Source organism: Sminthopsis crassicaudata, chromosome 3, assembly GCF_048593235.1.
Source record: "Sminthopsis crassicaudata isolate SCR6 chromosome 3, ASM4859323v1, whole genome shotgun sequence".
Classification (NCBI taxonomy): Eukaryota; Metazoa; Chordata; class Mammalia; order Dasyuromorphia; family Dasyuridae; genus Sminthopsis; species Sminthopsis crassicaudata.
The window spans coordinates 151,983,467-152,011,017 of record NC_133619.1 but is presented as its reverse complement, the minus strand read 5'-3'; the positions used below and the strand labels follow the sequence as shown (position 1 = coordinate 152,011,017).

General features: G+C 33.6%; 1 protein-coding gene across 27 annotated transcripts in view; it reads left to right on the top strand.

The window, feature by feature from the left end:
* Nucleotides 1–27,551, top strand: part of DOCK9 (dedicator of cytokinesis 9) — a 353,079-nt gene that overhangs the window by 222,017 nt on the left and 103,511 nt on the right. For all 27 annotated transcript variants that reach the window (XM_074299422.1, XM_074299428.1, XM_074299424.1 and 24 more), the window contains exons 13-27: nt 43–165; nt 7,140–7,222; nt 8,119–8,241; nt 12,436–12,515; nt 12,605–12,792; nt 12,920–12,985; nt 15,013–15,105; nt 15,975–16,098; nt 17,215–17,336; nt 18,832–18,918; nt 19,424–19,513; nt 22,305–22,420; nt 22,935–23,004; nt 24,270–24,395; nt 24,863–24,934. In XM_074299422.1, the coding sequence (XP_074155523.1) occupies nt 43–165; nt 7,140–7,222; nt 8,119–8,241; nt 12,436–12,515; nt 12,605–12,792; nt 12,920–12,985; nt 15,013–15,105; nt 15,975–16,098; nt 17,215–17,336; nt 18,832–18,918; nt 19,424–19,513; nt 22,305–22,420; nt 22,935–23,004; nt 24,270–24,395; nt 24,863–24,934 (1,563 nt within the window). The remainder of the gene's footprint in view (nt 1–42; nt 166–7,139; nt 7,223–8,118; nt 8,242–12,435; nt 12,516–12,604; nt 12,793–12,919; nt 12,986–15,012; nt 15,106–15,974; nt 16,099–17,214; nt 17,337–18,831; nt 18,919–19,423; nt 19,514–22,304; nt 22,421–22,934; nt 23,005–24,269; nt 24,396–24,862; nt 24,935–27,551) is intronic.

Below are 27,551 nucleotides of genomic sequence, written 5' to 3'. Positions count from 1 at the left end.
GCTATAAGTTATATTTGTTGAAAAAAAATGTTGTTTCTACAGGGAATATTCTCAGTCACATGTCCCCATCCTGATATATTTCTTGTGGCTAGAATTGAAAAAGTCCTCCAAGGAAGCATCACACATTGTGCTGAACCATACATGAAAAGTTCAGATTCATCTAAGGTAGGATATATCTTATTCTTTGTCATAAGAAAAAGAATGAAGAAAAGCTGAAGTTTTTAATTATTTTAAGTTTACAACATTAATACTCAGTAAGATCCAAATGTGAGTCATTGTTTGCATTCTAGTTCAATCCAATGTGTATTTATTGTGCCATGCATTTTGTTAGATGCTGGAAATACCAAAACAAAATGAAATGCTGAAAACGAGGAAGGACCCTTATGGGGTTACTCTTATGGAGCATACATTTTACTTACTCAGTTCTCTGGCATATAATATTTCCTATTTTGTGGTTCAGGTTCTTAATAAAAGAAGTGACAGAGGAGAGGAAAGAAGGAAAGGAGGAAAAGAGAACCTGTATAAAAATAAATAGCACTAGAGGCGTTTGTAAAGATAAAACTATATCAATCAAAAGATCCAGATTTTTAAACATAGGTAGTTATTATGCTGCTTCATTCTGGTTTGAGACTTTTGAATTTCATTTTAATGAATCTCTTAAATTCAGTTATTTTGGAAGACCATATATTTACTATGCAAATTTTGGCAAGCAGCTATTATGATTTTGCTTATCTAAATTAAGCAGGCAAATCATTATCAAATAGTAATACAATAAATAATGTGGTATAATCAAATATTGACTTGGAGTCAGGAAACATATTCAAATCCCACCTTTGGAATTTAGTAGCTTTGTGACACTGATCAAGTTACTTAGCGTCTCTGTCTTAGTGTTCTCATTTGTAATGTGGGATTGAATAGTACTTGCACTACTTATCCCCTAGACTTGTAAGAGAAAGTATTTGTCAATCTTAACAAATATGAGTTATCATTAAAGAAAATGGGTATTTGGAGCATCCTGAGAAATGTTGTTTCTAGCTCTTTTGGCTATCAATCAATTAATAAACATTCATTTAAGCAGTGCTATGTGCCAGACACTACCCCTAAGGACTAAGTATATAAACAGAGGCAAAAGATGGTCCCTGCTGTCAATGAACTTACAATCGAATGGGGAGACAACATGCAAACAAATATATACAGTGCAAGAAATAATTAACATAGGAAAAGCACTGGAATAGGAAAGGCTTCCTATAGAAAATGAAATTTTAGTTGGGACTTATAGGAAGCCAGGGAGGTCAGTAGTTGGAACAGAAGAGGGAGAACATTTCAGACATGGGAGACAGAGAAAATCTTTGATCAGAGAGAGATGTGAGTTTTTTATTTATAAGAGTAATGAGTAAGAAAAATGGAAAGATAAGAGGGACTAGGTTGTGAAGGGCTTTGAATGCCAAACAGAGCATTTTGTATTTGCTTTTGGAGGTAATAGAAATCTACTGGAGTTTATTGAGTAATATGACATTTCTTTTTTAAAAAATCACTTTATTATTGAATGGAGACTTTATTGGAATGTTGAGAGATTTAAGGCAGGCAGATTCATCATAAGCTAGTTATAGTAAAGAAAGATAGAAATGATGAGGGCCTGCCCTAAAAACCTTTAGGATCCCTGATTTGCAAATACATTGTATTTTGAGAATTTAGTAGTTCACTTTATTTCAACCAATATGCATTTTCCTATGGAAATAGTATCATTAATGGCCTTAACCCATAAAACCCTATTTAACCCAGAGTGCAGTTGAAATGGGATACATTTACAATGAAAAAAAAAAAAAAACAACAACAAAAAACCATGCCTGACTAGTAGTTGAATAAAAGAAGAGAAAAAAAAAAGTAGAAAAAAAAAGCACTTTTGTTGATAATATTTTAGTGAAATGTATATTGAATCTAAGAGAAAGTGATCCAATGAATAGAAATTTTGATGGAGATTCTGAGACTTTCAAGTATTTGAAGCAACTTTAGAGATGGATGGCACTGATATTTTGTTATTTGATTTTATTTCATATCCTACCATTGTATTTTTCCTTGATACAGCTGTGTCAGCATCCTTACTCTGAGATGTATCTGTCAACGATTAGCTTATCACTTTCTAGAGAGAGAAAGAAAAAGATTTTACCTAATCCAGGTAGGTAGGAGAGAGGCAGAGATGGTGGAGAAACATTGAATAATGAACCAAATGCAGTGAGACAGAATCTAGGAATCTCATAAGTAGGAAGGGACATCAGGGCTCCCTAATTCAAATCAAACTTTTACAGCAATTCCCTTTACAATACACCTGTCAAGAGACCATCTATCCTTTGCTTAAAAACCTCAAATGAAATCTCACCATTCGGCAAAGGGGTAAAAACATTGACTGGAGTCATAGGACCAATATTCATTCACATTTCATCCCTGATACTTATTACTTTGTGACTTTCAGCCAGTATCACAGTGCCTAGTATATAGTAATTGTTTAATAAATGCTTCTTGATTTGACTTAACCTTTTGGGACTCAGTTTCCTTGCCTATAAAATGAAGGGGTTAGATTTAAATGGCCTCTTTTTATTACTAGAGTTATGATTATGTGATCTTACAGAGCAGCTCTTTTCCTTCTCACCCCCCCCTTTTTTTTTTTTTTTTTAACATTTTAATAGTTAGGCATATTTAAGCTTGAGGTACGTAAAAATTTCCTATTTGTACCTTCCACTCATTGTACTAGTTTTCCAGACTCTATGGCAGTCTCTCTGAACTTGCAGACAATATCATGTCCCTCTTTTTCCAGTCTAAACATTCCCATATTCTGTTTTAAAGCTTTTTAATTTTCAAAACATATGCATGGATAATTTTCAAGTTTAATCCTTGCAAAACCTTGTGTTCCAATTACCCCTTTTCCCCCACTCTCTCCTCCAAATGGTAAGTAATCCAATATATAAACATTCCCATATTCTTCAAATCTTCTTATGTATCACATAAAATCAAGGCCCTCCATGATTCTGACTGCCCTCTCTAATGCCCTCCAAAGTTATATTAGTATACGAATTATAACATGGATCTGTGATTCTATCATTGTCTTTCCTAAAGTGGGGCACACAGACTAGACATCATACTCCATGTGTAGTCTAATGGGAAAAAAATTCAGTAAGACTCTGACCTCCTTATTCCTAGTTGCTATAATTTTCTTAATATGACCTAAGATGCTAGCTTTCTGTGAAATAAAATATTTATGTACATCTTGGAAATAGATTTGCGATTTGAGAGAAAACCAAGTTGTGAGTAATATAAGACAGAGCCTCAGGAGAAATATTACAGAAATATAAAGGAAAAGAAAGTAAAGGGATTTTCCATTCTAGTCTTTAGTACTGCTGACTTAAAATAGCTTCATTGCAGACTGGAGAAAAGCAGGGTGGGTTAAACAGTAGCCTGGTAATGGGTACAAGGAAGGAGCAGACTATACCTAGTTGCTGAAAAGTAAGAAGTAACTTGTATAAACATCTTATACTTGGGAAATTCTTTTTTTTTTTTTTTTTAATTTTTTATTATATATATATATATTTTATAATATTATCCCTTGTATTCATTTTTCCAAATTATCCCCCCTTCCCTCTATTCCCTCCCCCCGATGACAGGCAATCCCATACATTTTACATGTGTTACAATATAGTCTAGGTACAATACATGTGTGTGAATATCATTTTCTTGTTGCACAATAAACATTTGAATCCGAAGGTACATGCAACCTTGGCAGACAGATATTAGTGCTATCAATTTACATTCACTTCCCAGTGTTACTTCTCTGGGTGTAGTTATTTCTGTGCATCATTGATCAACTGGAAGTGAGTTGGCTCTTCTTTATGTTGAAGATTTCCACTTCCATCAGAATACATCCTCATACAGTATTGTTGTTGAAGTGTACAGTGATCTTCTGGTTCTGCTCATTTCACTCAGCATCAGTTGATTTAAGTCTCTCCAGGCCTCTCTGTATTCCTCCTGCTGGTCATTTCTTACAGAGCAATAATATTCCATAACCTTCATATACCACAATTTACCCAACCATTCTCCAACTGATGGACATCCATTCATCTTCCAGTTTCTAGCTACAACTAAAAGAGCTGCCACAAACATTTTGGCACATATATGTCTCTTTCCGCTCTTTATACTTGGGAAATTCTTATAGACATCATAGAATCTTAGAAATGACAATCCTAAAATCCTTATCTCTGTAGCCTAGAAAGGTTGTGATTTGCCTAAGATTCCAAGAGCTACATTTGTTGATTGCCACACTCATGCAATTTCTGTTCCCAAATCCTGGATATTTTAATGGCTTAATAGTTATATGATCTCCTGGTTTACCAGACCACAATAATATTAGTGATGTTGTGATTTGATTTGGATGAAGCAGCCATAAAAGGTGACCAGAACATTGTGTAAGAGCATCAGGGTATAAAGAATTGGGGGAAATCTCAACTCAAATTTGAGGTATTAAATAAGAAGCTTCTAGATGCTTGCGGTCACCCACCCTAATACTATTTCCTCAGGCATAGTATTTCCAATAGCAAAACTTTGGGGCTGATTATAGTAAAAATTAATTCCTGGAGGGACTTTGAAAAAAGATTGAAACCTTAGAATAATATGTTTCTTGAATAACACACACACACACACACACACATAAATATACATCTGTATGTATATAAACAGATGTGTGTATATTTATATATATCTCTATCTCTCTTTTTTAATTTCTAAAGTGCACCAGCCCTGATGTCAGGAGGACCTGAGTTTAAATGTGGTCTTGGATAATCTTGACATTTACTAACAAGTCATTTAATTCCAGTTGCCTCAGAAAAAAAAAATCTTTTATGTTCTGATTAATAAACTATTTGTGTGAAAGATCAAACATACTCTTTACGGTGTATATGAGATTTGTGCCCAGGGGACTAAATAAAGTCCACTTTTTTGTCAACCTGTCACATCCTCTCTTCTAAAGAGAGCAGTACTTCTTTTTTTTGGAAGGGGGTGTCCTGCACTTGTAGCTTCATTGAGAAGGGTATTCTTGGTATAGATACTCCTTCCAGCAATACAGCCGAGCAATTTGTCTGTATTATGTAGATATAGAATTACCATAACATGGTGAAAGCTTATATAACCTTCCATGGTCATCCAGCCAGTAGGTGTCTGAAGTAGGATTCAAACTTAAGCCTTCATGTTATGTTGATACTAATAGGATTATTTACTGTAGAAATGATCTCCTTTAGTGAAGTTTTGCATTGAAAGTTTTTCAGGGTTTGACAAATGTCTCATTTGAATTTTTTTTTTCTTTCACTTGTCATGGAATATGAACTCCTTTAATACAATAGGACATGATGAAATAACTTACCTGTAGGCCTATAAATCTTATTACAAAGCAGTGGTCAAGGAATACCATTCACCTGCTCAAAATAGAAACTTTTGGTAAAATTTGGAAAAAAGCTTTAAGACTCCTAGGATTTCACTGAGGAGGGGAAAGGGACCTGTATGTGTCAAAATGTTAGTGGCAGCTCTTTTCGTAGTGGCTAGAAACTGGAAGATGAATGCATGTCCATCAATTGGAGAATGGTTGGGTAAATTATGGTATATGAAGGTTATGGAATATTATTGCTCTGTAAGAAATGACCCACAGGAGGAATACAGAGAGGCTTGGAGAGATTTATATCAACTGATGCTGAGTGAAATGAATAGAACCAGAAGATCGCTGTACACTTCAATGTTGTATGAAGATGTATTCTGATGGAAGTGGATATCTTCAACATAAAGAAGATCCAACTCACTTCCAGTTGATCAATGATAGATAGAAACAACTACACCCAGAGAAGGAATACTGGGAAGTGAATGTAAATTGTTAGCACTACTGTCTATCTACCCAGGTTACTTATACCTTCGGAATCTAATACTTAATGTGCAACAAAAAAAATGGTATTTACACACACATATTGTATCTAGGTTATATTGTAACACATGTAAAATGTATGGGATTGCCTGTCATCAAGGGGAGGGAGTAGAGGGAGGGAGGGGATAATGTGGAAAAATGAATACAAGGGATAATGCTATAAAAAAATTACTCATGCATATATACTGTCAAAAATTATAAATAAAAATTTTAAAAAATAATAAAAATATTAATAAAAAAGGACTCCTAGGATTTCCTTGAATACATGTTATATAGAAAAACTCAAGCATTAAACTGCCCCATTGAGATGATTGTGTAGAAAAATAAGTGTAATATATTTTTACCATATCTAATATATATTGAATTATTTGCCATTTAGGAGAAGGGGTGGGGAAAGGAGAGGAAAAATTGGACGCAAGGTTTTACAGGGATCAATATTGAAAAATTATCCATGCATATGTTTTGAAAATAAAAAAGCTTTAATAAAAAAATAATGATGATGAAGTCAAAAGAAAAAAGGAAAAAAAAGTATAGGCAGCTCTCTGTACGACAACTAATTAGAGATTTAATAAATGCTCTTTGACTTTTTTAAAAAAATGTTTTGTATACAGCCCCTCATCTAGGCAAAAGAAATTAGGCTACTCTTTAGATCATTAATTCTATTTCTGTAAGTCCATGTAGTTTTCTATTTCCCTCATGAGGACAATTTCAAATATATGATTTTTGTAGTATTTTAGGAAGTGAACTTAGAGATCATCTAGTTCAACTGCTTCATTTAACAAATGCCCAGACATTTTAAAAAAATCAACAAAACAATAAATTAAGCCTTTATTTGCACTGTGTGCTGCTTTTTGAGGTGTAAATGACCACTTGGAAAATTTAACAAGTCAGCTCTTGCAAGCTGGTTTGAGCTAACTCTAATATATTCCTGGATTTTTTCCATCTAATACCTTTGGAAAAGACCTATAACTGTGGAGTGTATAAATCTTTCTATATTCTGCCAGTCATAAAGAAATGAATTTCTTAGATTTGAAAGGCTATTTCTAGAGTTTAGAAGATAAATCTTTGCTATGTGCTGCCTTTGCAATGCTCCTTTGCCATGCAATTCATTCCCTGTGTGTCTGTGACACTGCCAGTATTCTGTTACTATTTTCTTACCTCCTGATTTTATTTTGATCTCCTGCAGGTTGCCCAGAAGGTGCTAAAAAATGCTAAGCAGGCATGCCAAAGATTAGGACAATACAGGATGCCATTTGCTTGGGCAGCAAGGTAAGGTTAATGTCGTTTTAGTTGTCTAATAATATTGTCCTTTCCTCTGGATGCACTTCTCTAGGATGCTTGTATTTGAGTCAAAGTTGAAACTTTGTTGCAACAGAAAAGACATGGGATTTGAAGTGAGGAGATCCGGGTTCTAATTTTGATTCTGCTGTTGCAGTGGATAGAATGCGTCAATTACAGCTAGGTGACTTTGGGGAAATCACTTAGCCCTGTTTACCTCAATTTCCTCATCTGTCAAATGAGCTAGAGAAGGAAATGACAAACTACTCTAGTGTCTTCTCCAAGAAAACCCCAGGTGGAGTCATGAAGAACCGGGGATGATTGAAACAACTGACCAATAACAACTTATTATTTAATCCTCCTAGTCTCAATTTCAGGGGCGAGGCTAGATGGCCCCCAGAGTTTCCTCCTATATTAAATTTGTGGTCTTATAAATTTTAGGATAGGACTACAGTTCTAACTTGGCATTGGGACTGTCTCTTGCAAACATCCATTTATGGGCCATTGTTTTCTAACAGAAGTCCAACTTGTACTGCGATGATTGAAAGAGTGATGGGAATGTGGATTCTAACAGGAAAGCCAGGGGACTGGGAATCAGCTATGGAAGGGCTTCAGCTAACCCCCATTGTGGTCATCCGTACTATAAGGAGTTGGCTGCACATTGTTTTATAAACACAAGCCATTCACTGTCACCCTGGAGTTTCCTCTGTAAATGAAGCTACTCTTGGTCCTTCTATATCAATCTACCACATCTCCACATAATTAAATTCTTCTTGGTTACAAGTTAGAATAATAATGGTTGTTCAGTTAGAAATGAGTGTTCAATTGCTGCATTTGTTTTGGCTTGCATGGAACCTATTTTAGAGCTTGCTGCTTTGATTTTTCAGAACATTGTTTAAAGATTCATCTGGAAACCTTGACAAAAATGCTAGATTTTCTGCACTCTACAGACAAGACAGCAATAAACTATCAAATGAAGACATGCTTAAGTTACTAGCAGACTTCCGGAAGTGAGTTCAAACTCTTTTAATAATTTTTAGTAAACTTAGAGGGAAAAACCCAATCATTAATGGTTAAACTTGGTATCATAAGAGGTATTAGCACAAAAGCAGAAGAAAAGGGATTGCTTCTTGTCTCCGTCTTTCTTTACAATTTTGATACTAATTTCTATGTTAATACAACCAAATTCACATATTATTCCTACCCAGAGAGGAAGTGTAAGGCATAATACTAAAGCTAGCCAATTATCTATGAAATTTGTTCTTTCTTCTACCCTATTTCCCTCTTTTTTTCTCCTATCGCTTATTTTCATTTTCCCTCCCTCTCTCTTACATAGGTAGGTGGGCCAGATTCTGGGGACCTTGAATACCAATCAAAACTCACACAGTGAGCTATAAAGAGACACTGAATATTATTGACCGAAGGAATAACATGACCATATCTATTCATAAAGAAAATTATGGCAGTGTTCTTTAAAATGGATTAAAGGCAATAGCAAATGGAGAGGGGAAGACCTCTTAGGGAACTTTTATAGTAAGCTAAAAATAGTACAGACATAGATTTACCTCTCCTCTAAGATGCCCAAAGTGCTTTTCTCACAACAATCCTGTAAGAGAGTTGGATAGATATAAATCAATCAATAAGCATTAGAGCTACAAAGAGAAAAAAAAAGAATGTCTTCTCTACTCAAAGAGTTTATATTCTAACTATATAGACATCATTTATATACATACACACACACACACACACACATATATGTGGAGAAAGAGAGAGGGATAGGGAGAGGAAGGGAAGGAGAGAAGCAGGGAGGTCGAGACGGAGTGGGGGGATGTGGGGAGAGAATTAGAGTTTTGCCTTAAAAATGACAGGGGAGCAACTAGGTGGCAGAGACCTAGGGTTCTTAAACTTTTTCCACTTCTTACCCCTTTTCAACTGAGAAATTTTTATATGACTCCAGTTTAGGTATATAAAATAGGTATACAAATCAAACATATATTGATAATAAATCATAATTTTACAGTCTTCACATTTAGTTATGAGACCCCATTTAGTGTCACAGACAACAGTTTAAGAAGCTGGGGCAATGAACATTGGTCCTGAAGTCAGACTCATACACTGGCTATGTGACTCTAGGTATTAATCCCTTGTATAAATGAATTAATGAATGAATAATTACATACAAAATATGTCACAGAGTAGTAGGAAGATAACTTAGTGGGAAAAGTACTAGTATCTAGGGAGACATGGAAGTAGTAATTTTTTCCTCACTGGAGAATATTATTGACATTTACATTGCTAGATCCAAACCTGGATAATTTGCTTTGTAGTTTTGTGATGTTATCATCATATTTTTATTCACTGCTCCTCCCTTGACTTAATCCTGTTGGAAAACCTGACAACTCTTAAGCAGAAATCTCTATAATAAAAATTTTTCTGCAAAATATTAGCTTACCTAAGCTAGCAGAATGAAGAAAAAGCCTATATTTGTTGTATGTATAATACAGTTCTCTGATACACGTGTTAAGTGATCCAGGTCAGATAAAAAAAAAAGGGGGGGGCTCAAATTACATGGGCTTAAATATGTATCTTCCATTTTCCCTCTTTTTTTAAACAATAGCTTCTAAAGAGTATGTTTCCTTTTAGGGCAGCTATACAATTTGCTTTAAAAAAAAAAAAAGAAAAAGAAACTCTCCCAAGTAACCAGTTTGATACTTTCCTGAGCTGTGGGTCTATACAGGAAATAGAAGAGGAGAAAGAGGCTGAAAAAACAAATGAACAAAAATATAGAACATGCTTGGGTGGGAGGATAGTTCCAGAGTTGCTTTTTCCCTTTCTGTATTGGGTCATCCAGGATGTGTGGTTAGTGGGAGTGTAGAAAATATTATTTTTCCTTAGAAAGGAGTTGCATCTGTGTGACCCCAGGACCTGGACTGAAAAAACATCTTTTAAAACTTGTAATTAGGTCTCTTATGCTCCAAACAGGTAGTTTATTGCAAATGTGTTGAGACAATGCAATGTTAAGATGCAGTTTTGCTTTGTAGGCCCAAAAAGGATTTCTGAGTGCTTAGTTGGCAGCAGAAAGGTAGGAGTACCTACCACTGAGATAGAGAGGATGGGGCCTAGTCTTGGGGAAATTTGTCTCCTTGGGTGATGGCAGCCTCCTTCATGCTTAAACTGTTGTTATGTTGCTTTTGAAATATCTAGAAATTCAAAACAACACCAGTGCTTCTTTTGCATAAATTATGCCTAACAAAAAAGGTCTAAAAAGCTGATCGGAAAATTGGAAATATGCCCAAAATTTGAACATTTTCAAATATGGCCTGAATATAAAATGAAGCTATACAGTGAATTTTTTTTTGTTTTCATAGAAATATTCTTTCCCTCTCTCCCTCCCTCCCTCTCTTCTTCCCCCACTCATTTCTCTCTCTCTCTCTCTCTCTCTCTCTCTCTCTCTCTCTCTCTCTCTCTCTCTCTCTCTCTCTCTTTTTTTCCTCCCTCTCTCTCCTTTTCTGTCTCTCTTCCTCTGTCTCTTCTCTCTCTTCTCCCTCTCCCTATCTCTCTCCTTTCTATCTTCTTCTGTCTCCCCTCTCTTTCTGTCTCTCTTTCTCTTTCTATCTGTCTCTTTCTGTCTCTCTGTGTCTCTGTCTTCACATATACATATGTATATATATTTATACAAGATCCTGTACTAGCATAAATAACTTACATTTTATACCTTAATGCTATATAGTTCCAAGTATAGTCATTATTCATTATTAGCAATGATGACTATCTGTAACATAGCTAAAAATTCACAAGTAAAGCTGGAAAGACTTCTGGATGTAAAGAAAAATACCAAAATGCCTGTCACAAGACCTAGACAATAGGAAAGGCTTTTGGTCACCCTTGAGTTTATTGATTTAAATTTGTAAGGAATAGGATACATCAAGACATCCTGATACTGAAAGGAAGAGACAGAAAAGATTTTACTACTATGGGCACCTCCATCACTTGGAACCTTATTACTTCTCCTCTGGACCATTGCCCAAGTTGTTTACCTTCTCTCCTTGCTTCACGAAGTCTTTCCCTTCTTCCTCCATCCTTCTCACGGTTGTCCAAGTAATTCCTAAAGCACAGGATGACATCCTCTCTTCAGACAGAAGAACTCAGACAGAAACTAGTTTGTTTGACAAATAAAACCCTTCCTACTTTGCTGCATCCTATTTTTCCAAGTAGATTATCCCATTATTTTCCTTCTTAAACTTTTTACTGTAACCCAAACTGGTTTTTAAAAAAATAGCATCTGGTTGTAGAGCTTTTAAAACAATTTTCCTGTTTCTCACAAATGGCATTTCATTTTCTATCTCTGTGATTTGACATACTAGCTCTGGGCCCCCCCCCCCCAAACCTTGAAAACATCCTTCCCTCCCCACTGTCTGCTTAGAATGACTAATTTTCTTCAAAAACTCAGATCAAGTGTTCCCCCCCCCCCCCATAAGGCTTTTCTTGATTGCCCTAGCTGCTAGTACCCTCACTTTGTTTTTACCTTGAATTATTCATATGTGCACACACACATATATGTGTCATATATTCATGTGTGTGTATGCAAGCACATGTGTATGTATTGCTGTGAATATATATGTGTGTTTATTTAAGTGTTCACTACACATATGCATGTGTATGTATATTTGTATATACACATTATATATGTTTCTATTTGTGCATATGTGTGAATATACATGCATACATTCATATATGTCTATATATAAGCATTTCTTACACACATAATTTTTATTTGTTTTTGTATATGTTTTTCCTTTCAGGGCAGAGATTATTTTATTTTTGTCCTATATTCAAATTGGCTGGTTTATAGTTCCTGGTGCAGGACAGCCATTTATTTAATTATTATTGCTTAATTTGGCTTGTGAACTGGGGATGTAATATGATACATTTTAGGAAGATGCATATAAAATGGTTAAAATTAAAAAAGTCAATGTTTTAAAGGACTATGGAATGTCTAGGTAATTCACTTATCATTCTTCAGTAGTACTAGTTAAATTAAATATTAATAGACTTGTAATTCTTTTCTCACAATCAATAGAAAAGTAGATGAGTAGTTTTGATTTTAAATTGATATTTTTCCTTATGTGTTCATATATTCTTTTCAGGATCAGTTTTGGAATTCACCTTTTAAATTTTGCTTTTTCTCTTATTCTCTTCTTTAGGCCTGAGAAGATGGCCAAGTTACCTGTTATTTTAGGCAATCTAGACATTACAATTGACAATGTTTCTTCAGACTTTCCCAGTAAGTATAAATTCTCGGTCATAACTGGACCCGCTTTTTGGTCAGTTTGGTTTTCACTTCAATTTTGTTTGTTTTTAATATATTTTCAGATTATGTTAATTCATCATACATTCCCATGAAACAGTTTGAACACAGTACCAAAACTCTAGTCACCTTTGAAGTAGAGGAGTTTGTTCCCTGCATACCAAAACACACTCAGCCTTTCACCATCTACAATAATCACCTTTATGTTTATCCCAAGTCCTTGAAATATGACAGTCAAAAGTCTTTTGCAAAGGTGAGTGAAAAGGTACTACTCTTGAATTATCACTGAATTCCAAAGCTGCTGTTCAAATTTGGGCATCCTTACAGTCTTTCTTCTTAACACATACCAGTTCTTATTTTATGCATGCTTCTTCTTGTAGGCCAGAAATATTGCAATTTGCATTGAGTTCAAAGATTCAGATGAAGAAGATTCTCAGCCTCTTAAGGTTTGTTTGTTTTTGTTTTTGTTTTTTAATATATTTGATTATATGGGAAGGACTTGAATGCTCATTCTGTATAACCATCTCATTTCACAGATGAAATAGCTAAGCTCTGGGGAGGTTAAGTGATTAGCCCTATTTTATACAGTTAGTAAATGAATGAGATGGGTTCTTGGATCCCAAATCTAGTATTCTTTGTTTCACTATGCTACATAATAATAGTTGGCTTCCCCTCCACACCAAATTTGCTATATTAATAAAAAGGAATAAAGCAGGGAAAGAAAACCCAGAACAATTTTACCAATAAATATCAAGATAAAAAATGTTCAATGAAATGTCAAAAGTCATAGTTTTTCCAAAAATAGTTCATTATGTAAATTTCATCATATTCATAAATCATAATTGCTCAACCACTCCCCAGTTGTTTCCTCACAACAACCCTATGAATTATGGTATTTGAGTATTGTGATTCTCTTTTTACGGATATAGAAACTAAGACTTAGAGTAAATGAGTTGTTCAAGTTAAAGCAGCTAGTCAATTATAGATGTAGGAGTCAAATCTAAATCCTTTTTCTGCTGGATCCAGTTCCGGTTTTCCATTCTACGCAGACTTTGGGATAGGGAAGGGTCCCTTGAGGAAAGAAGGGAAAGGATAGTGCTGAAAAAAAATAACAGAGGGTTTGGGGGTTTTGTAGTGTCATCACCACTTATTCTGGTAAGACTTAGAGTGGGAAGGAAGTAGGAGGGAAGGATATACTGGTAGCAAGGAAAGGGAAGTGTTAGGAAGGAGGCTTGACTCCGAGATACCGAAGACTCATTTTTAAAAGACAATATAAGGAATTTTTGACTTTTACAACTTTCTCCCAAGTCCACATTCCTTTTTGTTTTCCCATCTTGGATGAAGGTTGTCATTGAAGCCCTTTAGCCAGTGGCTAGGATCCACATGAGATAGAGTTGGCAAAGTACTGTTATGAATGAAGCAAGGTTTTCTGACCTCAAGTGAAAATATAAAAATACCAGAGGCTTTGACTTATGGAGTCTTTTAGAAGAGGATTCGTGTCCAATTTTTTCCCAGACACTGTTTGAAGAAAATGTATATTATTGCATATATTTGATTGCTGTATGGATTACATGCAGTTTTGCAAAATACATCATATTTTGATAAAAGGGATTCCATCAGAGAATATATATATATATATATATATATATGTATATGTATATGTATATGTATATGTATATGTATATGTATATGCATATGTATATGTATATGTATATATGTATATATATACACACAAATAAAATACATACATGTATATGTATATACATATATTTATATTTTAATGTATATACCTATATAGATAATAGAAGTAAAATTGAATTGTTTCAAATTTAGCTTATTTGTAGATGACTAATAGGTACAATGGATAGAGTCATAAGACCTTAGTTCAAACCTAGTCTTAGACATACACTGGCTATGTGATATCATAGAAATTGTTTAACCCCTGTATGCCTCAATTTCCTCATCCATAAAATGGGTATATTAAAAGCAAGTCCCTTGCCATCCTGAGGTAGTTATAAAGATCAAAGGAGATAATATCTATAAAAGTTCTTTGCAAAATTTGAAACCATTATATAAATGCTATAGCTAAAAAAAATTATGTTTAACATCATTTCCCTTCATCTAATAGTGAACATCTTTGTGAATACTTAATTAACTTTACTCAATATGAACCAATAAAATAAATAATTGTCTCATTCCACATTAATGATTAATGATAAATCCAACAATTAATATTATTAATTAACATTTAATATAATTGATTGCTTTTTAATAATTATGATGTTAATTACTAGCAGTACTAATAATAGGAAATAATAATTGGGGCGAAGATTGTTACTATTTAATATACTTTGAATTTCATTTTTAAGGACAACTATTTCTTAAATTCATATTCCCTCTATTTTAAAATACTGATTTTAAAAAGTTAGATCTGTTTCAAAATTATTTCCTAACTTTACTCTTTTTTTTTTAGTGCATCTATGGCAGACCTGGTGGGCCAATATTTACCAGAAGCTCTTCGGCTGCTGTTTTACATCATCAACAAAACCCAGAACTTTATGATGAAGTAAGGGATATTCTTAAGATTAAAATGGGTTTAGCCAGTTTTCGGCATTTCTCTTTGTTGACCATTTGGGAAAAAGTGACCCCAAGGTTAAGATGTACTGACTGAATTAAATGCTTAAGTTTCTTAACTTTAGTTATCTTCACCTCAGAATTTTGTTCATGTTGGAATTATTTTAATATGGGCAGCGATGGGGGAGATCTCCAAATGTCTGATTTAATCAGGTTTAGAGAGTGCCCATGAGGTAATTCCCTCTGACCAAAACATATCTTCAGTTTTTAATCTTAGGGGTTTCCTGCCCCTGTTCTGAAAGATTAAATTCCCAGATTCATTCATCTACTACATGTTAGAGGTACAAAGACATGGCTTCTTGTCTCTGAGACTTAACCATTAGTCCTCAGTGCTATTCATTATTAAGTACTCTGAATTAAAATTATTGGATAACTTGTTTAAAAATCACCAAGTTGTTTTTCACCTTACTTTGATGTACCTTTGATTGTGTGAAGCAGCTGTAGTAGATGCTGCTTTTTTATTGCAATATGAATCTATTCATTAATCATTCAACATTTATGTTTTACTTTTCTTCTACTCAACCTATCATGTGCCAGGCACTGTGCAAATATCTTTCTAAGTCAAGGCTATTAGTTAACTCCACACTGGTTTCTATTTTGTGACTGAAGGAGTACTTATTTCCCCTCTGGCCTAGTCTGAGGTTTTTGAATGGAAATATTAAACGTGGAGGCAGAGAACAAAGTATATGTTTGTGCTTTGGGTGACATGCATGTTGTACCACTGACTGTCCTTGCAAGGAATTGTTGTTAATTGTTTGTAGGGAATCAGTAGCAGTGGTATTCTCTTTCTTGTGTTTTCAGATTAAAATAGAATTGCCCACACAGCTTCACGAAAGGCACCATTTGTTGTTCACATTCTACCATGTCAGCTGTGATAATTCCAATAAAGGGAGCACGAAGAAGAAAGATGTTGTTGAAACTCAAGGTTTGGGTTACTAGTGTCTCATTTTGTGTCTTTTTAAACTGCTGCTCAGATTGTTTTACTTATAAACTCTTTTGTTGATGACAAAACTTTTTTTTATATAATGTTTTAATATCTATGGTGTGGAGAGGTGACTCGCCTAGTCTTTTGTTAACATTTTGGAAAATATAATTTTAAATTCCTAACTTAAAAAATGGCAAAATATCTATTAAAATTCCTTTATAGAACCATGTTCAGGAGTCTTTATGCATTCTAATTTATACATCTAAAGGGAAAATTGATTCCCAATTGCCAGTAGAAAATTAAAAAAAAAAATTCCTGGCATTCAAGGCCCCTTTCCTGTTGTGCAATATCCCACATTCCAATCTAATATCACACTATTCCCTTATGCATGCACTATTTTCAGACTAAACTCTTACCAGCCCTATTAAGTTTGGCCTTTCATGCCTTTGTCCATATGTTCTTGGCATGTTCTTGACATGATGAATTCTTACCTGTCCTTTAAGGTCCAGTTTAGATGCTAACTCTTTTATGAAAATGGTCATCCTTGGTTCCCACAATCAGTAATAATCCCTCCCACCCTCCATCTAAGCTCACCTAGCATTTTATATAACAATACTTACCTTGCATATTTATTATATGCATGTTATATTGCATATTGCTAATGGGATTATCTTGCATAATTATTATATGCGTATTATATGGCATATTATGGACATACCTTTCGTATTTATTATATGCATATTACATTGCATATTGCTAACATACTTAGCTTTGTATTTATTATATGTATATTGTATTGCATGTTGCTAACATTCTTATCTTGCATATTTGTTATAATGCATATTATATTGTATATTGCTAATATACTTATTTTGCATATTTATTATTATCATCATGTATACATGTGTGATGACTTCTCTCTAGATTGTACGTTCCATGATGGTGGAGACTTTGTTTTAAAATATCTCTCTCCTAATGCTGACCCAATGTTCTGCATGTAGTAATCCATCACTTAACACCTCCAAAGGGATTCCTTATAGGCCATTTAGACCACACACTAGCTTCCTAGCATAACAACTCCTCATTTGAAACCAACCTTTTCTCCTATTCTTCCAGTTGGATATTCTTGGCTTCCACTCCTGAAAGATGGAAGGGTGGTAACCAGTGAGCAGCACATCCCTGTATCAGCTAATCTTCCATCTGGCTACCTTGGCTACCAAGAACTTGGAATGGGCAAGGTATACGATCCTGAGGGATTCTCTTTTTGTCCTTGTTTCATCAGAGCATGTCAGACTACACAATTCTTGAGACAAGAGGAGCAGTATTTCATTTTCAATTATTCATATTGCAGGCGGGTGGGAGAAGGAGCAGACAATGCCGGATAATGTTAATATGATCTCTGGGACTAAGCCAGTATCATTCTTGGAATGTCTCAGAGGTGCCTTTGCAGTAAAACAGAGATATCTGTATTACTCAGTGTTTGTCCATTCATGGATGGGTAGTGTCCTCTCTGCAAAAAAGGCCATGCCCACTTAATAGTATTTTAATTTTTCCAGGTACAGGTAAAAAAATTAGTTTTCAATATTCTTTTTGTAAGATTTTGACTTCCATTTTTTTTTCCCTCTCTGCTCTTCAAGACAGCCAGCAATTCATTATAGGCTATACGTATACAGTCAGCATTGCTGTTTAGAGTTATTGTACATCATTAGTGTTTTCAGTCTGAAGTTCAGATAAACAGTATGAAGAAACTTCTATTTTATATGTTTCTTTACCTTTCTAATTCATCAAAGCTTGAATGTTTCACAAATCCTTTTAATGATTTTGTCTTTTTTGCCCTGTCCTTAAAGTCTCTACTTATAGTGCTAATAGAGTTAGTGTGTATACTATTTCACCTATTTTTGAGGTTTCTTTCATTTGGCCATAGCTGTTTATGACTCTGTGGTATCTACGCTTATCCCTAGGATGAAGGTAAATGCTAATTTTTCAAGGAGGCAGCAGTGACAGGGTAAATAGAATGTTGAATTTAGAACCAGGAAGGCCTGGATTTAGAACCCACCTCGAACATTCACTAATCTGATATGGAGAAAGTATTGAATATGAATCTTATTTTTTCTATATTTCCTAAAATAGGGATAGTCATAGTATACTACCAACCTCATGATGTTATTCTCCAATCCAACTGAGATAATACATGCAAAGTGTTTTCAAACATAGTTACTATATAAATATCAGTTATTATTGTAGTTTATAAACAAAGAAATTTAAATTGTAGTTGTTAAATCAATTTGTAGTTATTTAAATGATTTATCTGCATAGCTCCTCATGCTTACTCCCCAAATATTCAATCTTTCCTGCTATGCTAAATTATGATTAAGTTATAAATAGTGTGGGGGTTACAATTATTACTAACCTAATATTAAACTGTCATTGCCAGCTAAACACAACAGAAAAGGTGGAATTTGTACTATATTTGAAATCAGACTTAGGTTTTGTTTTTATTCTCATTCTGCTAGTACCTAGTTTGTCATTCTGAAGGGGTAGTCATTGACCTTCTTGAAACTTCTTTACCTCATCTGAAGACCCTCTTCAGAACAAAAATTCTGTTTTTATCATTACTTTCTCTTTTTCAGAGTCACTCCCCCCTTCCCCCAACTCCCTATACAAACTGTGATTTAGCATAAATAAGGGAACTGAACTCAGTGTTGATATTTTGTGTTTTCCATATTCATTCAGCATCATGGGCCGGAAATTAAATGGGTGGATGGAGGCAAACCACTGTTGAGAGTTTCAACACATCTTGTTTCTACTGTGTATACTCAGGTAAATAATATCCTGGTTAAATGAATAGGAGAGCTATGTAGTTAAAGTCACGTGTTCTTCTGGAAGACAAAATCCTACTTTTTACACTCTACTTTAAACACTGTATTAAGCTCGTGTTTATTTGTTCTTTTATTAGAGCAAAGTAATGAAAAACAAACAAACCACTACTGGTTTTAAATCATCAACTCTGTTTAAAGTATGGGTAGAAATAAAAGGTACAGATAAAAAACAACCAACTTCCCTGTTTTTTGAGATATCTTAGAGCAATTTAATATGCTCGGTGGTTGTTCTCATTTATCATTTCCATAATGTCAAACATTATTGATTATACATTCTTAAGAATGGAAATGTTTCTCTTCCTAAAAATGAAAAAAAATGTAGTTGCTTTTCTCTTAATATCATGCATTTCTAACTAAAGTAAAATGACTGGGCTTTTCAGCTAAAACTTTTGACTTGTTTCTGAAAATTTCATTACCTTGATTTTTTTTTTTTTCTCCTCTCCTAGGATCAGCACTTACATAATTTTTTTCAGTACTGCCAGAAAACAGAATCTGGAGCTCAGGCCTTAGGAAGTGATCTTGTAAAATATCTTAAGGTATCATTTCATTTTAGAAAACATATTTTTAAAATAAGTTGGGTATTGGGTAGATTTTTATCTGGGCATGAAATGGTGTTCAAGAGAAATTGACTTGAAGCCCTTTGAATATTATAGTAATAATTCACATTTCTTATCTTGTATTTTTAAGAATAATGATGAAATAAGTGCTACTTCTGACTTTATCCCCTTCTTAGCTTTAATATCTTCCATACTTTTCACATATTCTCCTCTCTTTTTTCATACAACCATCATTCTTTATATAAGCCTTACTTCACGCAGCCAATATTTTCTAAGTATCCATTCTGTTTTGAGATCTATCTTAGCTATGATAGGAAGCAGAACATTGTTCCTGCCTTTTAGAGGCTAATTATTTAATAGAGGGAGAAAAGACAAGTTCTAGTAAAAATATGAGATCAAAACACAAATTTATAATACCCTGAAGAATGTCTCCTGCTTTCATTGTCAAACAAAATATGGCGACTGAAGGATCGTGTAAAATACCATGACAGGATGGATTCAGTAAAATTGTTCATGCTTTCTTATTTTTTCATACATAGACATATATCTCAAGGTCCTTTCTGAAACAGGATATGATAGGTCTTTCTCCTATGTCCCAACCATCTGATTATCTGCTTTTGTTATTTTTCCCCTTTCACCAAAAATGTATATTCTTTTTAGATTCCTATTTGATACTTCATATACTTTTGTTTTTTTGTTATTTCCAAACAGTGGAACGATGATCAATCATGGTTTTATTTAAGTGCCTATCGGGGTTGTTAAAAATCATTAGAAGGACTAGAATCAGGTAAAATTAGTCTAGGAAGGCTCAGTCCATGAAGTAAATCTAGAGTGATATTTGGAAAGAGGAAAAATTTACATGATTCACTGTGCAGCAATTAAAGAGGCACAGCATGTGGTTTGCAAGGAACAGTATTTAGTGATTTGCTTGACTTGTCCAAGAGACAGTAAATTGGGTTTTCTCAAATTTATATCTTGCCAATAAAATTCTTTTGCTTTTCTACATAAACTGCTTTATTTTTATTATATTCTTCATGTTAGTAATTTTTTATTTGTTCCCAACATTTCTTATTTTATAATTCTAGCTTCAGTTCCTCTTTTTCTGTTCCTTTAATTTCTATAAGTGCTTTTATATCTTTTTTGTGCTTTGTTTTTTTTTAAAAACCCACTGTTAATTCTCTCCCCCCCACCCAAAGGCTGGGGTTAAGTGACTTGCCCAAGGTCACACAACTAGGAAGTGTTAAGTGTCTGAGACCAGATTGAACTCCTGTCCTCTTGAATTCAAGGCTGGTGCTCTATCCACTGCGCCACATAGCTGCCCCTATTTCTTTCTAAAATTCTTTAAATATATTATTTTTCCATTTGAATACTTTTTTCAAGTTATTTTGTAGTGTTTTTATCCATCTTCATAACCTTGGTATTTTATTAGTTTTGTTTGCTGTTATGGAATTTTAAAAAGTTGTATTATGCTTTTTGTTTTTCCATGTTTTCATTTACTTGTTACTAATTTTTTGTACTGTATGTCTTTAACTATTTTTCTTTTCTTCCCCAAATTTCTATGTCATTTTGACTAAAGACCCTTTTAAACTTTAGATTCATCTTTTATTCTTTCTCAGAGGAAAATCTCCTTCATTTTTATTTATAAAAGTACAAACATATAAAATAAGGTTTTAATTTATTTATACCAAAGAAGGAGAAAAAGAGAGGAGAGAAATATAAAATAGTACTGTCAAACTCAAATAAAAGTAGACTTAGAAAACTACAAACTAATATTATCTATATTCCATTGTATGTTTATTATTTTCTTAACTATTTCCCAATTACACTTAAATCTGCTTTGGCCACTATTAGGGCTTGTAGGGGCAACCCACAGGTAGTGAGTTTAATATCTCTGGTCTAGAAAATACCTAGATAGTCATTTCTATACTTTTTTGTGAGAACAAAGAAATAGAAATAAACCAGGTAACCCTTTACCTGGGTAAACTGTAATATGTAACTATTAATATACAATAAAAATGACAAATATGAGAAATTCAGAGAAACATCACATTAGTAATAATAATAGCTAATGCTTATTATGTGTCAGACATTATGCTAAATGCTTTTCAATCATTCTATCACTTAATCCTCCCAATAACCCTGAGAGATAAATGCAATTATTATCCCTATTTTACAGATGAGCAAATTGATACAAACAGAAGGAGAAGAGTCATATGAACTAGAAATGCAATGGAAAAAAAAAACACCTTAATATTCTTGGAGAATAGATAATGAAACATACCATCCTCTTCTTGTCAGAGAAATGGGGAACTACAAGGGAAGATTGTTGTATACAATGTTTTTCTTAGGTACAAGGGAAGGTTCAGAGATAGGTATGAAGGCAGATCCAAAAATGCCTCTGTGGCATCTTGATGGCACATTGTAGTAAGTGCTGGGCTTGGAGTGAGGAAGACTTTAATTCAAATGCAGCCCAAATATTTAGTAACTATGTGACCTTATATATATAAATATATCACTTAACTACTGTCTGCTTCAGTTTTCTCACCTATAAAATGGGGTGATGATAACACCTACCTTGTAGGATTGTGGTGATGATAAAACTTTCTATAAACCATAAGCCTGGCTATTATTGTTATAGTACAATCCCAAAAGACATCAATTCTGTTTATTTATTTTTTATTATTATTTATTTTTATATTTATATATTTTCAAATTATTATAATTTATTTATACCATTTTTAATGGCTACTATGTCATTCCCTATCCATAGAGTCTTCATGCAATGGAGGGTCATGTCATGATAGCTTTTCTACCCACCATCCTCAATCAGCTCTTTCGAGTTCTCACCAGAACGACTCAAGAGGAAGTAGCAGTCAATGTAACCAGGTAAGATAAAGCACCTTATCTTTGAGCATGTCAGTGTATGAAGCTTATCATTCATTTCTCCATCTAGGAGTTCTCTATCCCAGTGAATCCCAAATCTGTTCCCTATCTCTCTCCTATTTATTTCTACAACTGTAGTTTTTCCATCCACTTTTTGCTTTCATATAGTGTTGATAACATCTCTATTTTTGTCTTGTTTTGCCTTCTGGGACTGTGATTTCATTTGCTTATAGAATTCTTAGTATGGAATTTTCTTGCACCAAATACAGATCTGAAATTCTTGTACAGCTTAAAATCTGAGAAAATCTTCTAAACTTAAATGACTTGCCTATAGGTTGTAGCAATAGAATATAGAATAAAGGCAGGACTTCTTAAAGTTCTGTTTACATCATATTTTCCTTTCTAACCATCATTTTACTCAACAGATTTGTTAATGATAGTTATCATTAGAACTGGAACTAAAATGGTTTACTATCAGTATTAATATTCATTGATTTATTTCCCCCTATAATATTAGAGTCATTATCCATGTGGTTGCCCAGTGTCATGAAGAAGGATTGGAGAGTCACTTGAGGTCCTATGTAAAGGTATGTTGGTGCCCTCCCCTCACACCCCAATAAAAAAAATCCCACGGATTTGCATTGTAGATGTTTTGTATTTGCTTATCCAAGTACATGTTTTCCCAGTAGAATATAAATTTCTTGAGGGCAGAGATTGTTTATTTTTTTGTCTTTATATTTCTAGCACTTAGTATACTGATGCTTAATAAATGTTCATTTGATGAATATATGAATACATGAACAAATATCCTTATTTCTGGGAATACTCTTCTGAAATTGGTTTCACCAAAAACTATTTAAAACTACAGCTTTTTAATATTTGCACTAAAGATATTTTCAATAGCTAATGTATTTGCAAAAATACTTTTCCTCCAATACTTAAATGTCAACATCAGGAAGTTGTTGAACTCTGAGTGAAGATGAAAGTATATATATATTTTACTTTTCTTATTTTTTTATGATTTTTTAAAAACATGGTTTATCTTAGAAATATGTTTTGCATGACTTCACATGTATGGGTATTATATTACTTGTCCTCTCAATGGGTGGAAAAAGGGATGGAGGGAGGAAAAACATTTGGAATTAATATTAAAATGAATTTTAAAAAATTTTAACAATAAATGTCATCTATGTTACACAATTAATTTTTACATTAGAACTGGGGAACCTTCTTTATAGCTTCAAGTTTTGATTTGGGGTGAGTTTTTTTTAGTGCCAATAAAAAAATACTTCTGTACAAAAAAATAACAAACATGATTATTGAAAGAAATTCTACAATAAAGAAAAGATTTTTAAATTTTTATGAATAGTAGATTATTTTAAAATATTTCAACATATTCCAGATAAGTTTATTTCAGCTAAGTTCTCAACTAATAAAGATATGTTACTAAACTGATCTTCAGGATACTGGTTACTTGTTGACATCACTGTCAAAGACATAATAAAACAAAAGCATAGATTCAGCCTAAAGTTTCTTGTATTCACGTTTACTCAGATATATCCCAGGTCCCTTTCTTCCCCTATTCCCAAGTCTCCTTGTGCTTCACATATACTAAGCAATTAATGAATGATTGCCTAATTGTAACTTAAATTTCTCTCTTCTGGCAAGCTAAGGTCTGGCTTGATGGCTTGCCTGCCTAATTCCATTACATTCCTCACTTCTTCTATATGTTTCAGTTCATAGGGCAGATCTTTTCCTCTGGAACTTTTAACCACTGCATCAACCTCACCTTGAGACTATAACCAGATGGTTAGACCTATTAAAATCTCATTTTCCTCCTCTTTCCCCCAAGTATGCTTATAAAGCTGAGCCATATGTTGCTTCAGAATATAAGACTGTGCATGAAGAACTGGCCAAATCCATGACTACGATCCTGAAGCCTTCTGCTGACTTCCTTACCAGCAATAAACTCCTCAAGGTAGGTAGAAAGACTTGAGTCAGTGGTTTGTGTTTCTTAACGGTTGTTTTACAAAGACAGTTTCTTTGAGAATTCAGAAATGATGGCAATGTAAATAAAAAACTGCAAAATTATCCATAAATCATTTTTTAAATAAAAGAAAACACTATAACTCTATAGTACTAATGCTGAGCTGATATGAATGCAAGGCCATAGAGTAATGCAGGAGCTAATCTTAATCAACCCAAAAAGGAATCATGGAATACCATGATTTAGACAAGGTTTAAGCAAGATTCTGAAACCAGAGCTGTACAGATGACAGTGTTATATAATTGCACTCGGCTCTCCCCATTTATTCTCCATGATCCACTCCACTATAAAAATTGTATTTAAATACAAAACAACCAGATAACTCTGGAGTATAGATTTTTGTACAGGACATTGTTTTTGTTGGTTTTTCATATAATTTTATGTTTTTTTCTTTTCAGTATTCATGGTTTTTCTTTGAAGTTTTGATAAAATCCATGGCTCAGCACCTGATAGAAAACTCAAAAGTCAAGGTATGTTCTTTATATACCTATACCTAGGGAACATCCATGACCTCATTCTCGTCTAAGAGAAGGGTTGCATTTGCCTTCAGAAGTCTAATTAATGCCTTGAACTTGGTTGAAGTACAAGGGTTATTTAAGATTAAGCATCTATTGATTTTTCTTGTGCAAAATGATAATTATAGAAATATGTATAGAAGAATTGCACAGGGTTAACATATTTTTGACTACTTGCCGCCTGGGGGGAAGAGATGGGGCATTGCAAGAGTGAATAATGAAAATTATCTATCTATGCATATGTTTTGTAAATAAAAAATAAATGATCTCTCATCGCTTGATTTCAAATTTAGAGGCATGTGTTGCTGAGGATCTTTTTTTTTTCCCCCTGCTGAAAGCACACCAGCTGAGAAATTATTATTTGCCTTCAAGATAAAACGTGTACCTCTAAATTTGAAAGCAAGTGATGAGAGATCAGTCATTCTAAACCTAATTCTTATTAGTAAGAAACTATTGCTATTTCACTGTGTCTCCATTTTCTCATTTCTTTTTTTTTCCCCCCAGAGGCTAGAGTTAAGTGACTTGCCCAGGGTCACACAGCTAGGAAGTATTAAGTGTCTGAGATCAGATTTGAACTCTGGTCCTCCTGAATTCAGGGCTGGTGCTCTATCCACTGCGCCACCTAGCTGCCCCCACTTTCTCATTAATAAAATGAGATATTTGGATTTGTAAATCTCAGTTTTCAAAATCTCAATTTTCAAATTCCATTGGACAAATGACCAACCTATTTATAATTGCTATTAATTTGGGAAAAGAGTACTGTATCATAGGAGATAGGAGGTCAGCTTCAGAATCAAGCAGACTTGGTATTGAGGTCTTCTTATATCAAGATATCTACTGGCTTTGTGACCTTGGTCATGAGCCCTAGACTGGAAATGGTGGATGAGATCCTGAATCTGCATTAGTAGAGAGAGACTCCATATTGCAATTGGTAAAATCACAGGCCTTAACCAAAAATAATAATTTTCTAACAACATATCGCTTGGGAAATAGGAATTTTACTGGTTTATAATTTTGTATATGAGACATCAACATGTTTTCTAAATGAAAGTTCTGTCTTAGTCTGCCTAATTACCAGACACAACATGGTACAACTAGAAAAAAACTTGGAATGGTATCTGGATTCTAGTCCCAGATTAATCACTTTCTGGATCTCAGTTTCTTTATCAGCAAAAATACCTTTCCTACACATAGACACATGCCCTGTGCTTGGGACCACCTTATCTCTGCTTCCTACTACGGGTAACTTGTTTCAAGGCTCAGATCATATACCACATCTTCTGGGAAACCTTTTACAAACCCTTTAATTGTTAATGTTTCGTTCTTCCTCACATAGCTAACATTTACATAGTGCTTTAAAGTTTGAAAGTTTTCTTATCTATTTAAATGATATATAAATTATATCTAAATATCAAAAATATAATATATTTACAAATCTATTATGTCTATGTGTTGTAAATTATAATATGTTTATACATATAAATATATATATATATATATATATATATATATATATATATATATATATATATATATATATATATATATATATATATATATATATATAATACATGTTATATATGTATAACCTAGTATGGTTGGTTGTTGTCCTTCCTTCATGAAGAGGACCAAAATGAAATCACTATGTTAGAGTCGAGTTACAGTGTGTCTGATTGTAGGAAAGAACTGAGTTTAGTTTCTAAAGACTTAAAATTTTTGCTACTTTGAATACTTTGACCAAATGACATCAATTTTTTTGTGCCTCACTTTCTGAAAAAGGATTACTTTGTTCTTCTCATCTCTTTCTGATTTCTTCTTCTCTTCTTCTCTGATTCCTTTGAATGCCAACGAAAATCTTATTTTCTGTAAGACTCCTTTCCTGAATGTTCTGGGATTATTTCCACTTGATGTAGATATCTTTTTGTACATAGGTGTTTTCATGCTGTTCTCCCCACCAGCACCACCACCATTGTAAAGTCCTGGATACAAAGTATCCCTGACTCTTTGCACAGTACTTGACACATAGTAGGTACTTAATAAATATTTATTGATTGACATGATAACTTTTGACAGGTGCCTACCCACTTTATATCCCAAGACTCTTTAGTAATCCCATAATTGAGCAAAAGTCAGTACTAGTTTCCCAAATTTTTGACTTAGTTACATTGTGACTTCTTAGTAGTTGTTATTGTTTTTATCCTTAGATACCAAAAGTCTCAAGAAAAATTCTTCTATGCTCTGAAAATAACCACTAAAATGCAACCAAGAAAAATCTTTGCTATAAGTTAAAATAACTTTCTGTTAAGTTATTATATAAGTTAAAATAACTTTTTTTTTTAATAAAACATATTTACTTTTAGAAGTGGTAGCAAGTTATGGAAGAGAAATACCTAGGGGTAAAGATATCATTATGTTATAAAAAGGAGTCTCAAACCATTCTCTTAACTATTTCTAAAGTTCTAGAATTTTTACTCTTTAAATACTTAATCTTTCAGACTAACTCTGGTCCCTTCATCTGGGTTTAGAAAGTGCCATTTCCTTCCAAATACTAATTTTCCCCTAATACATCACC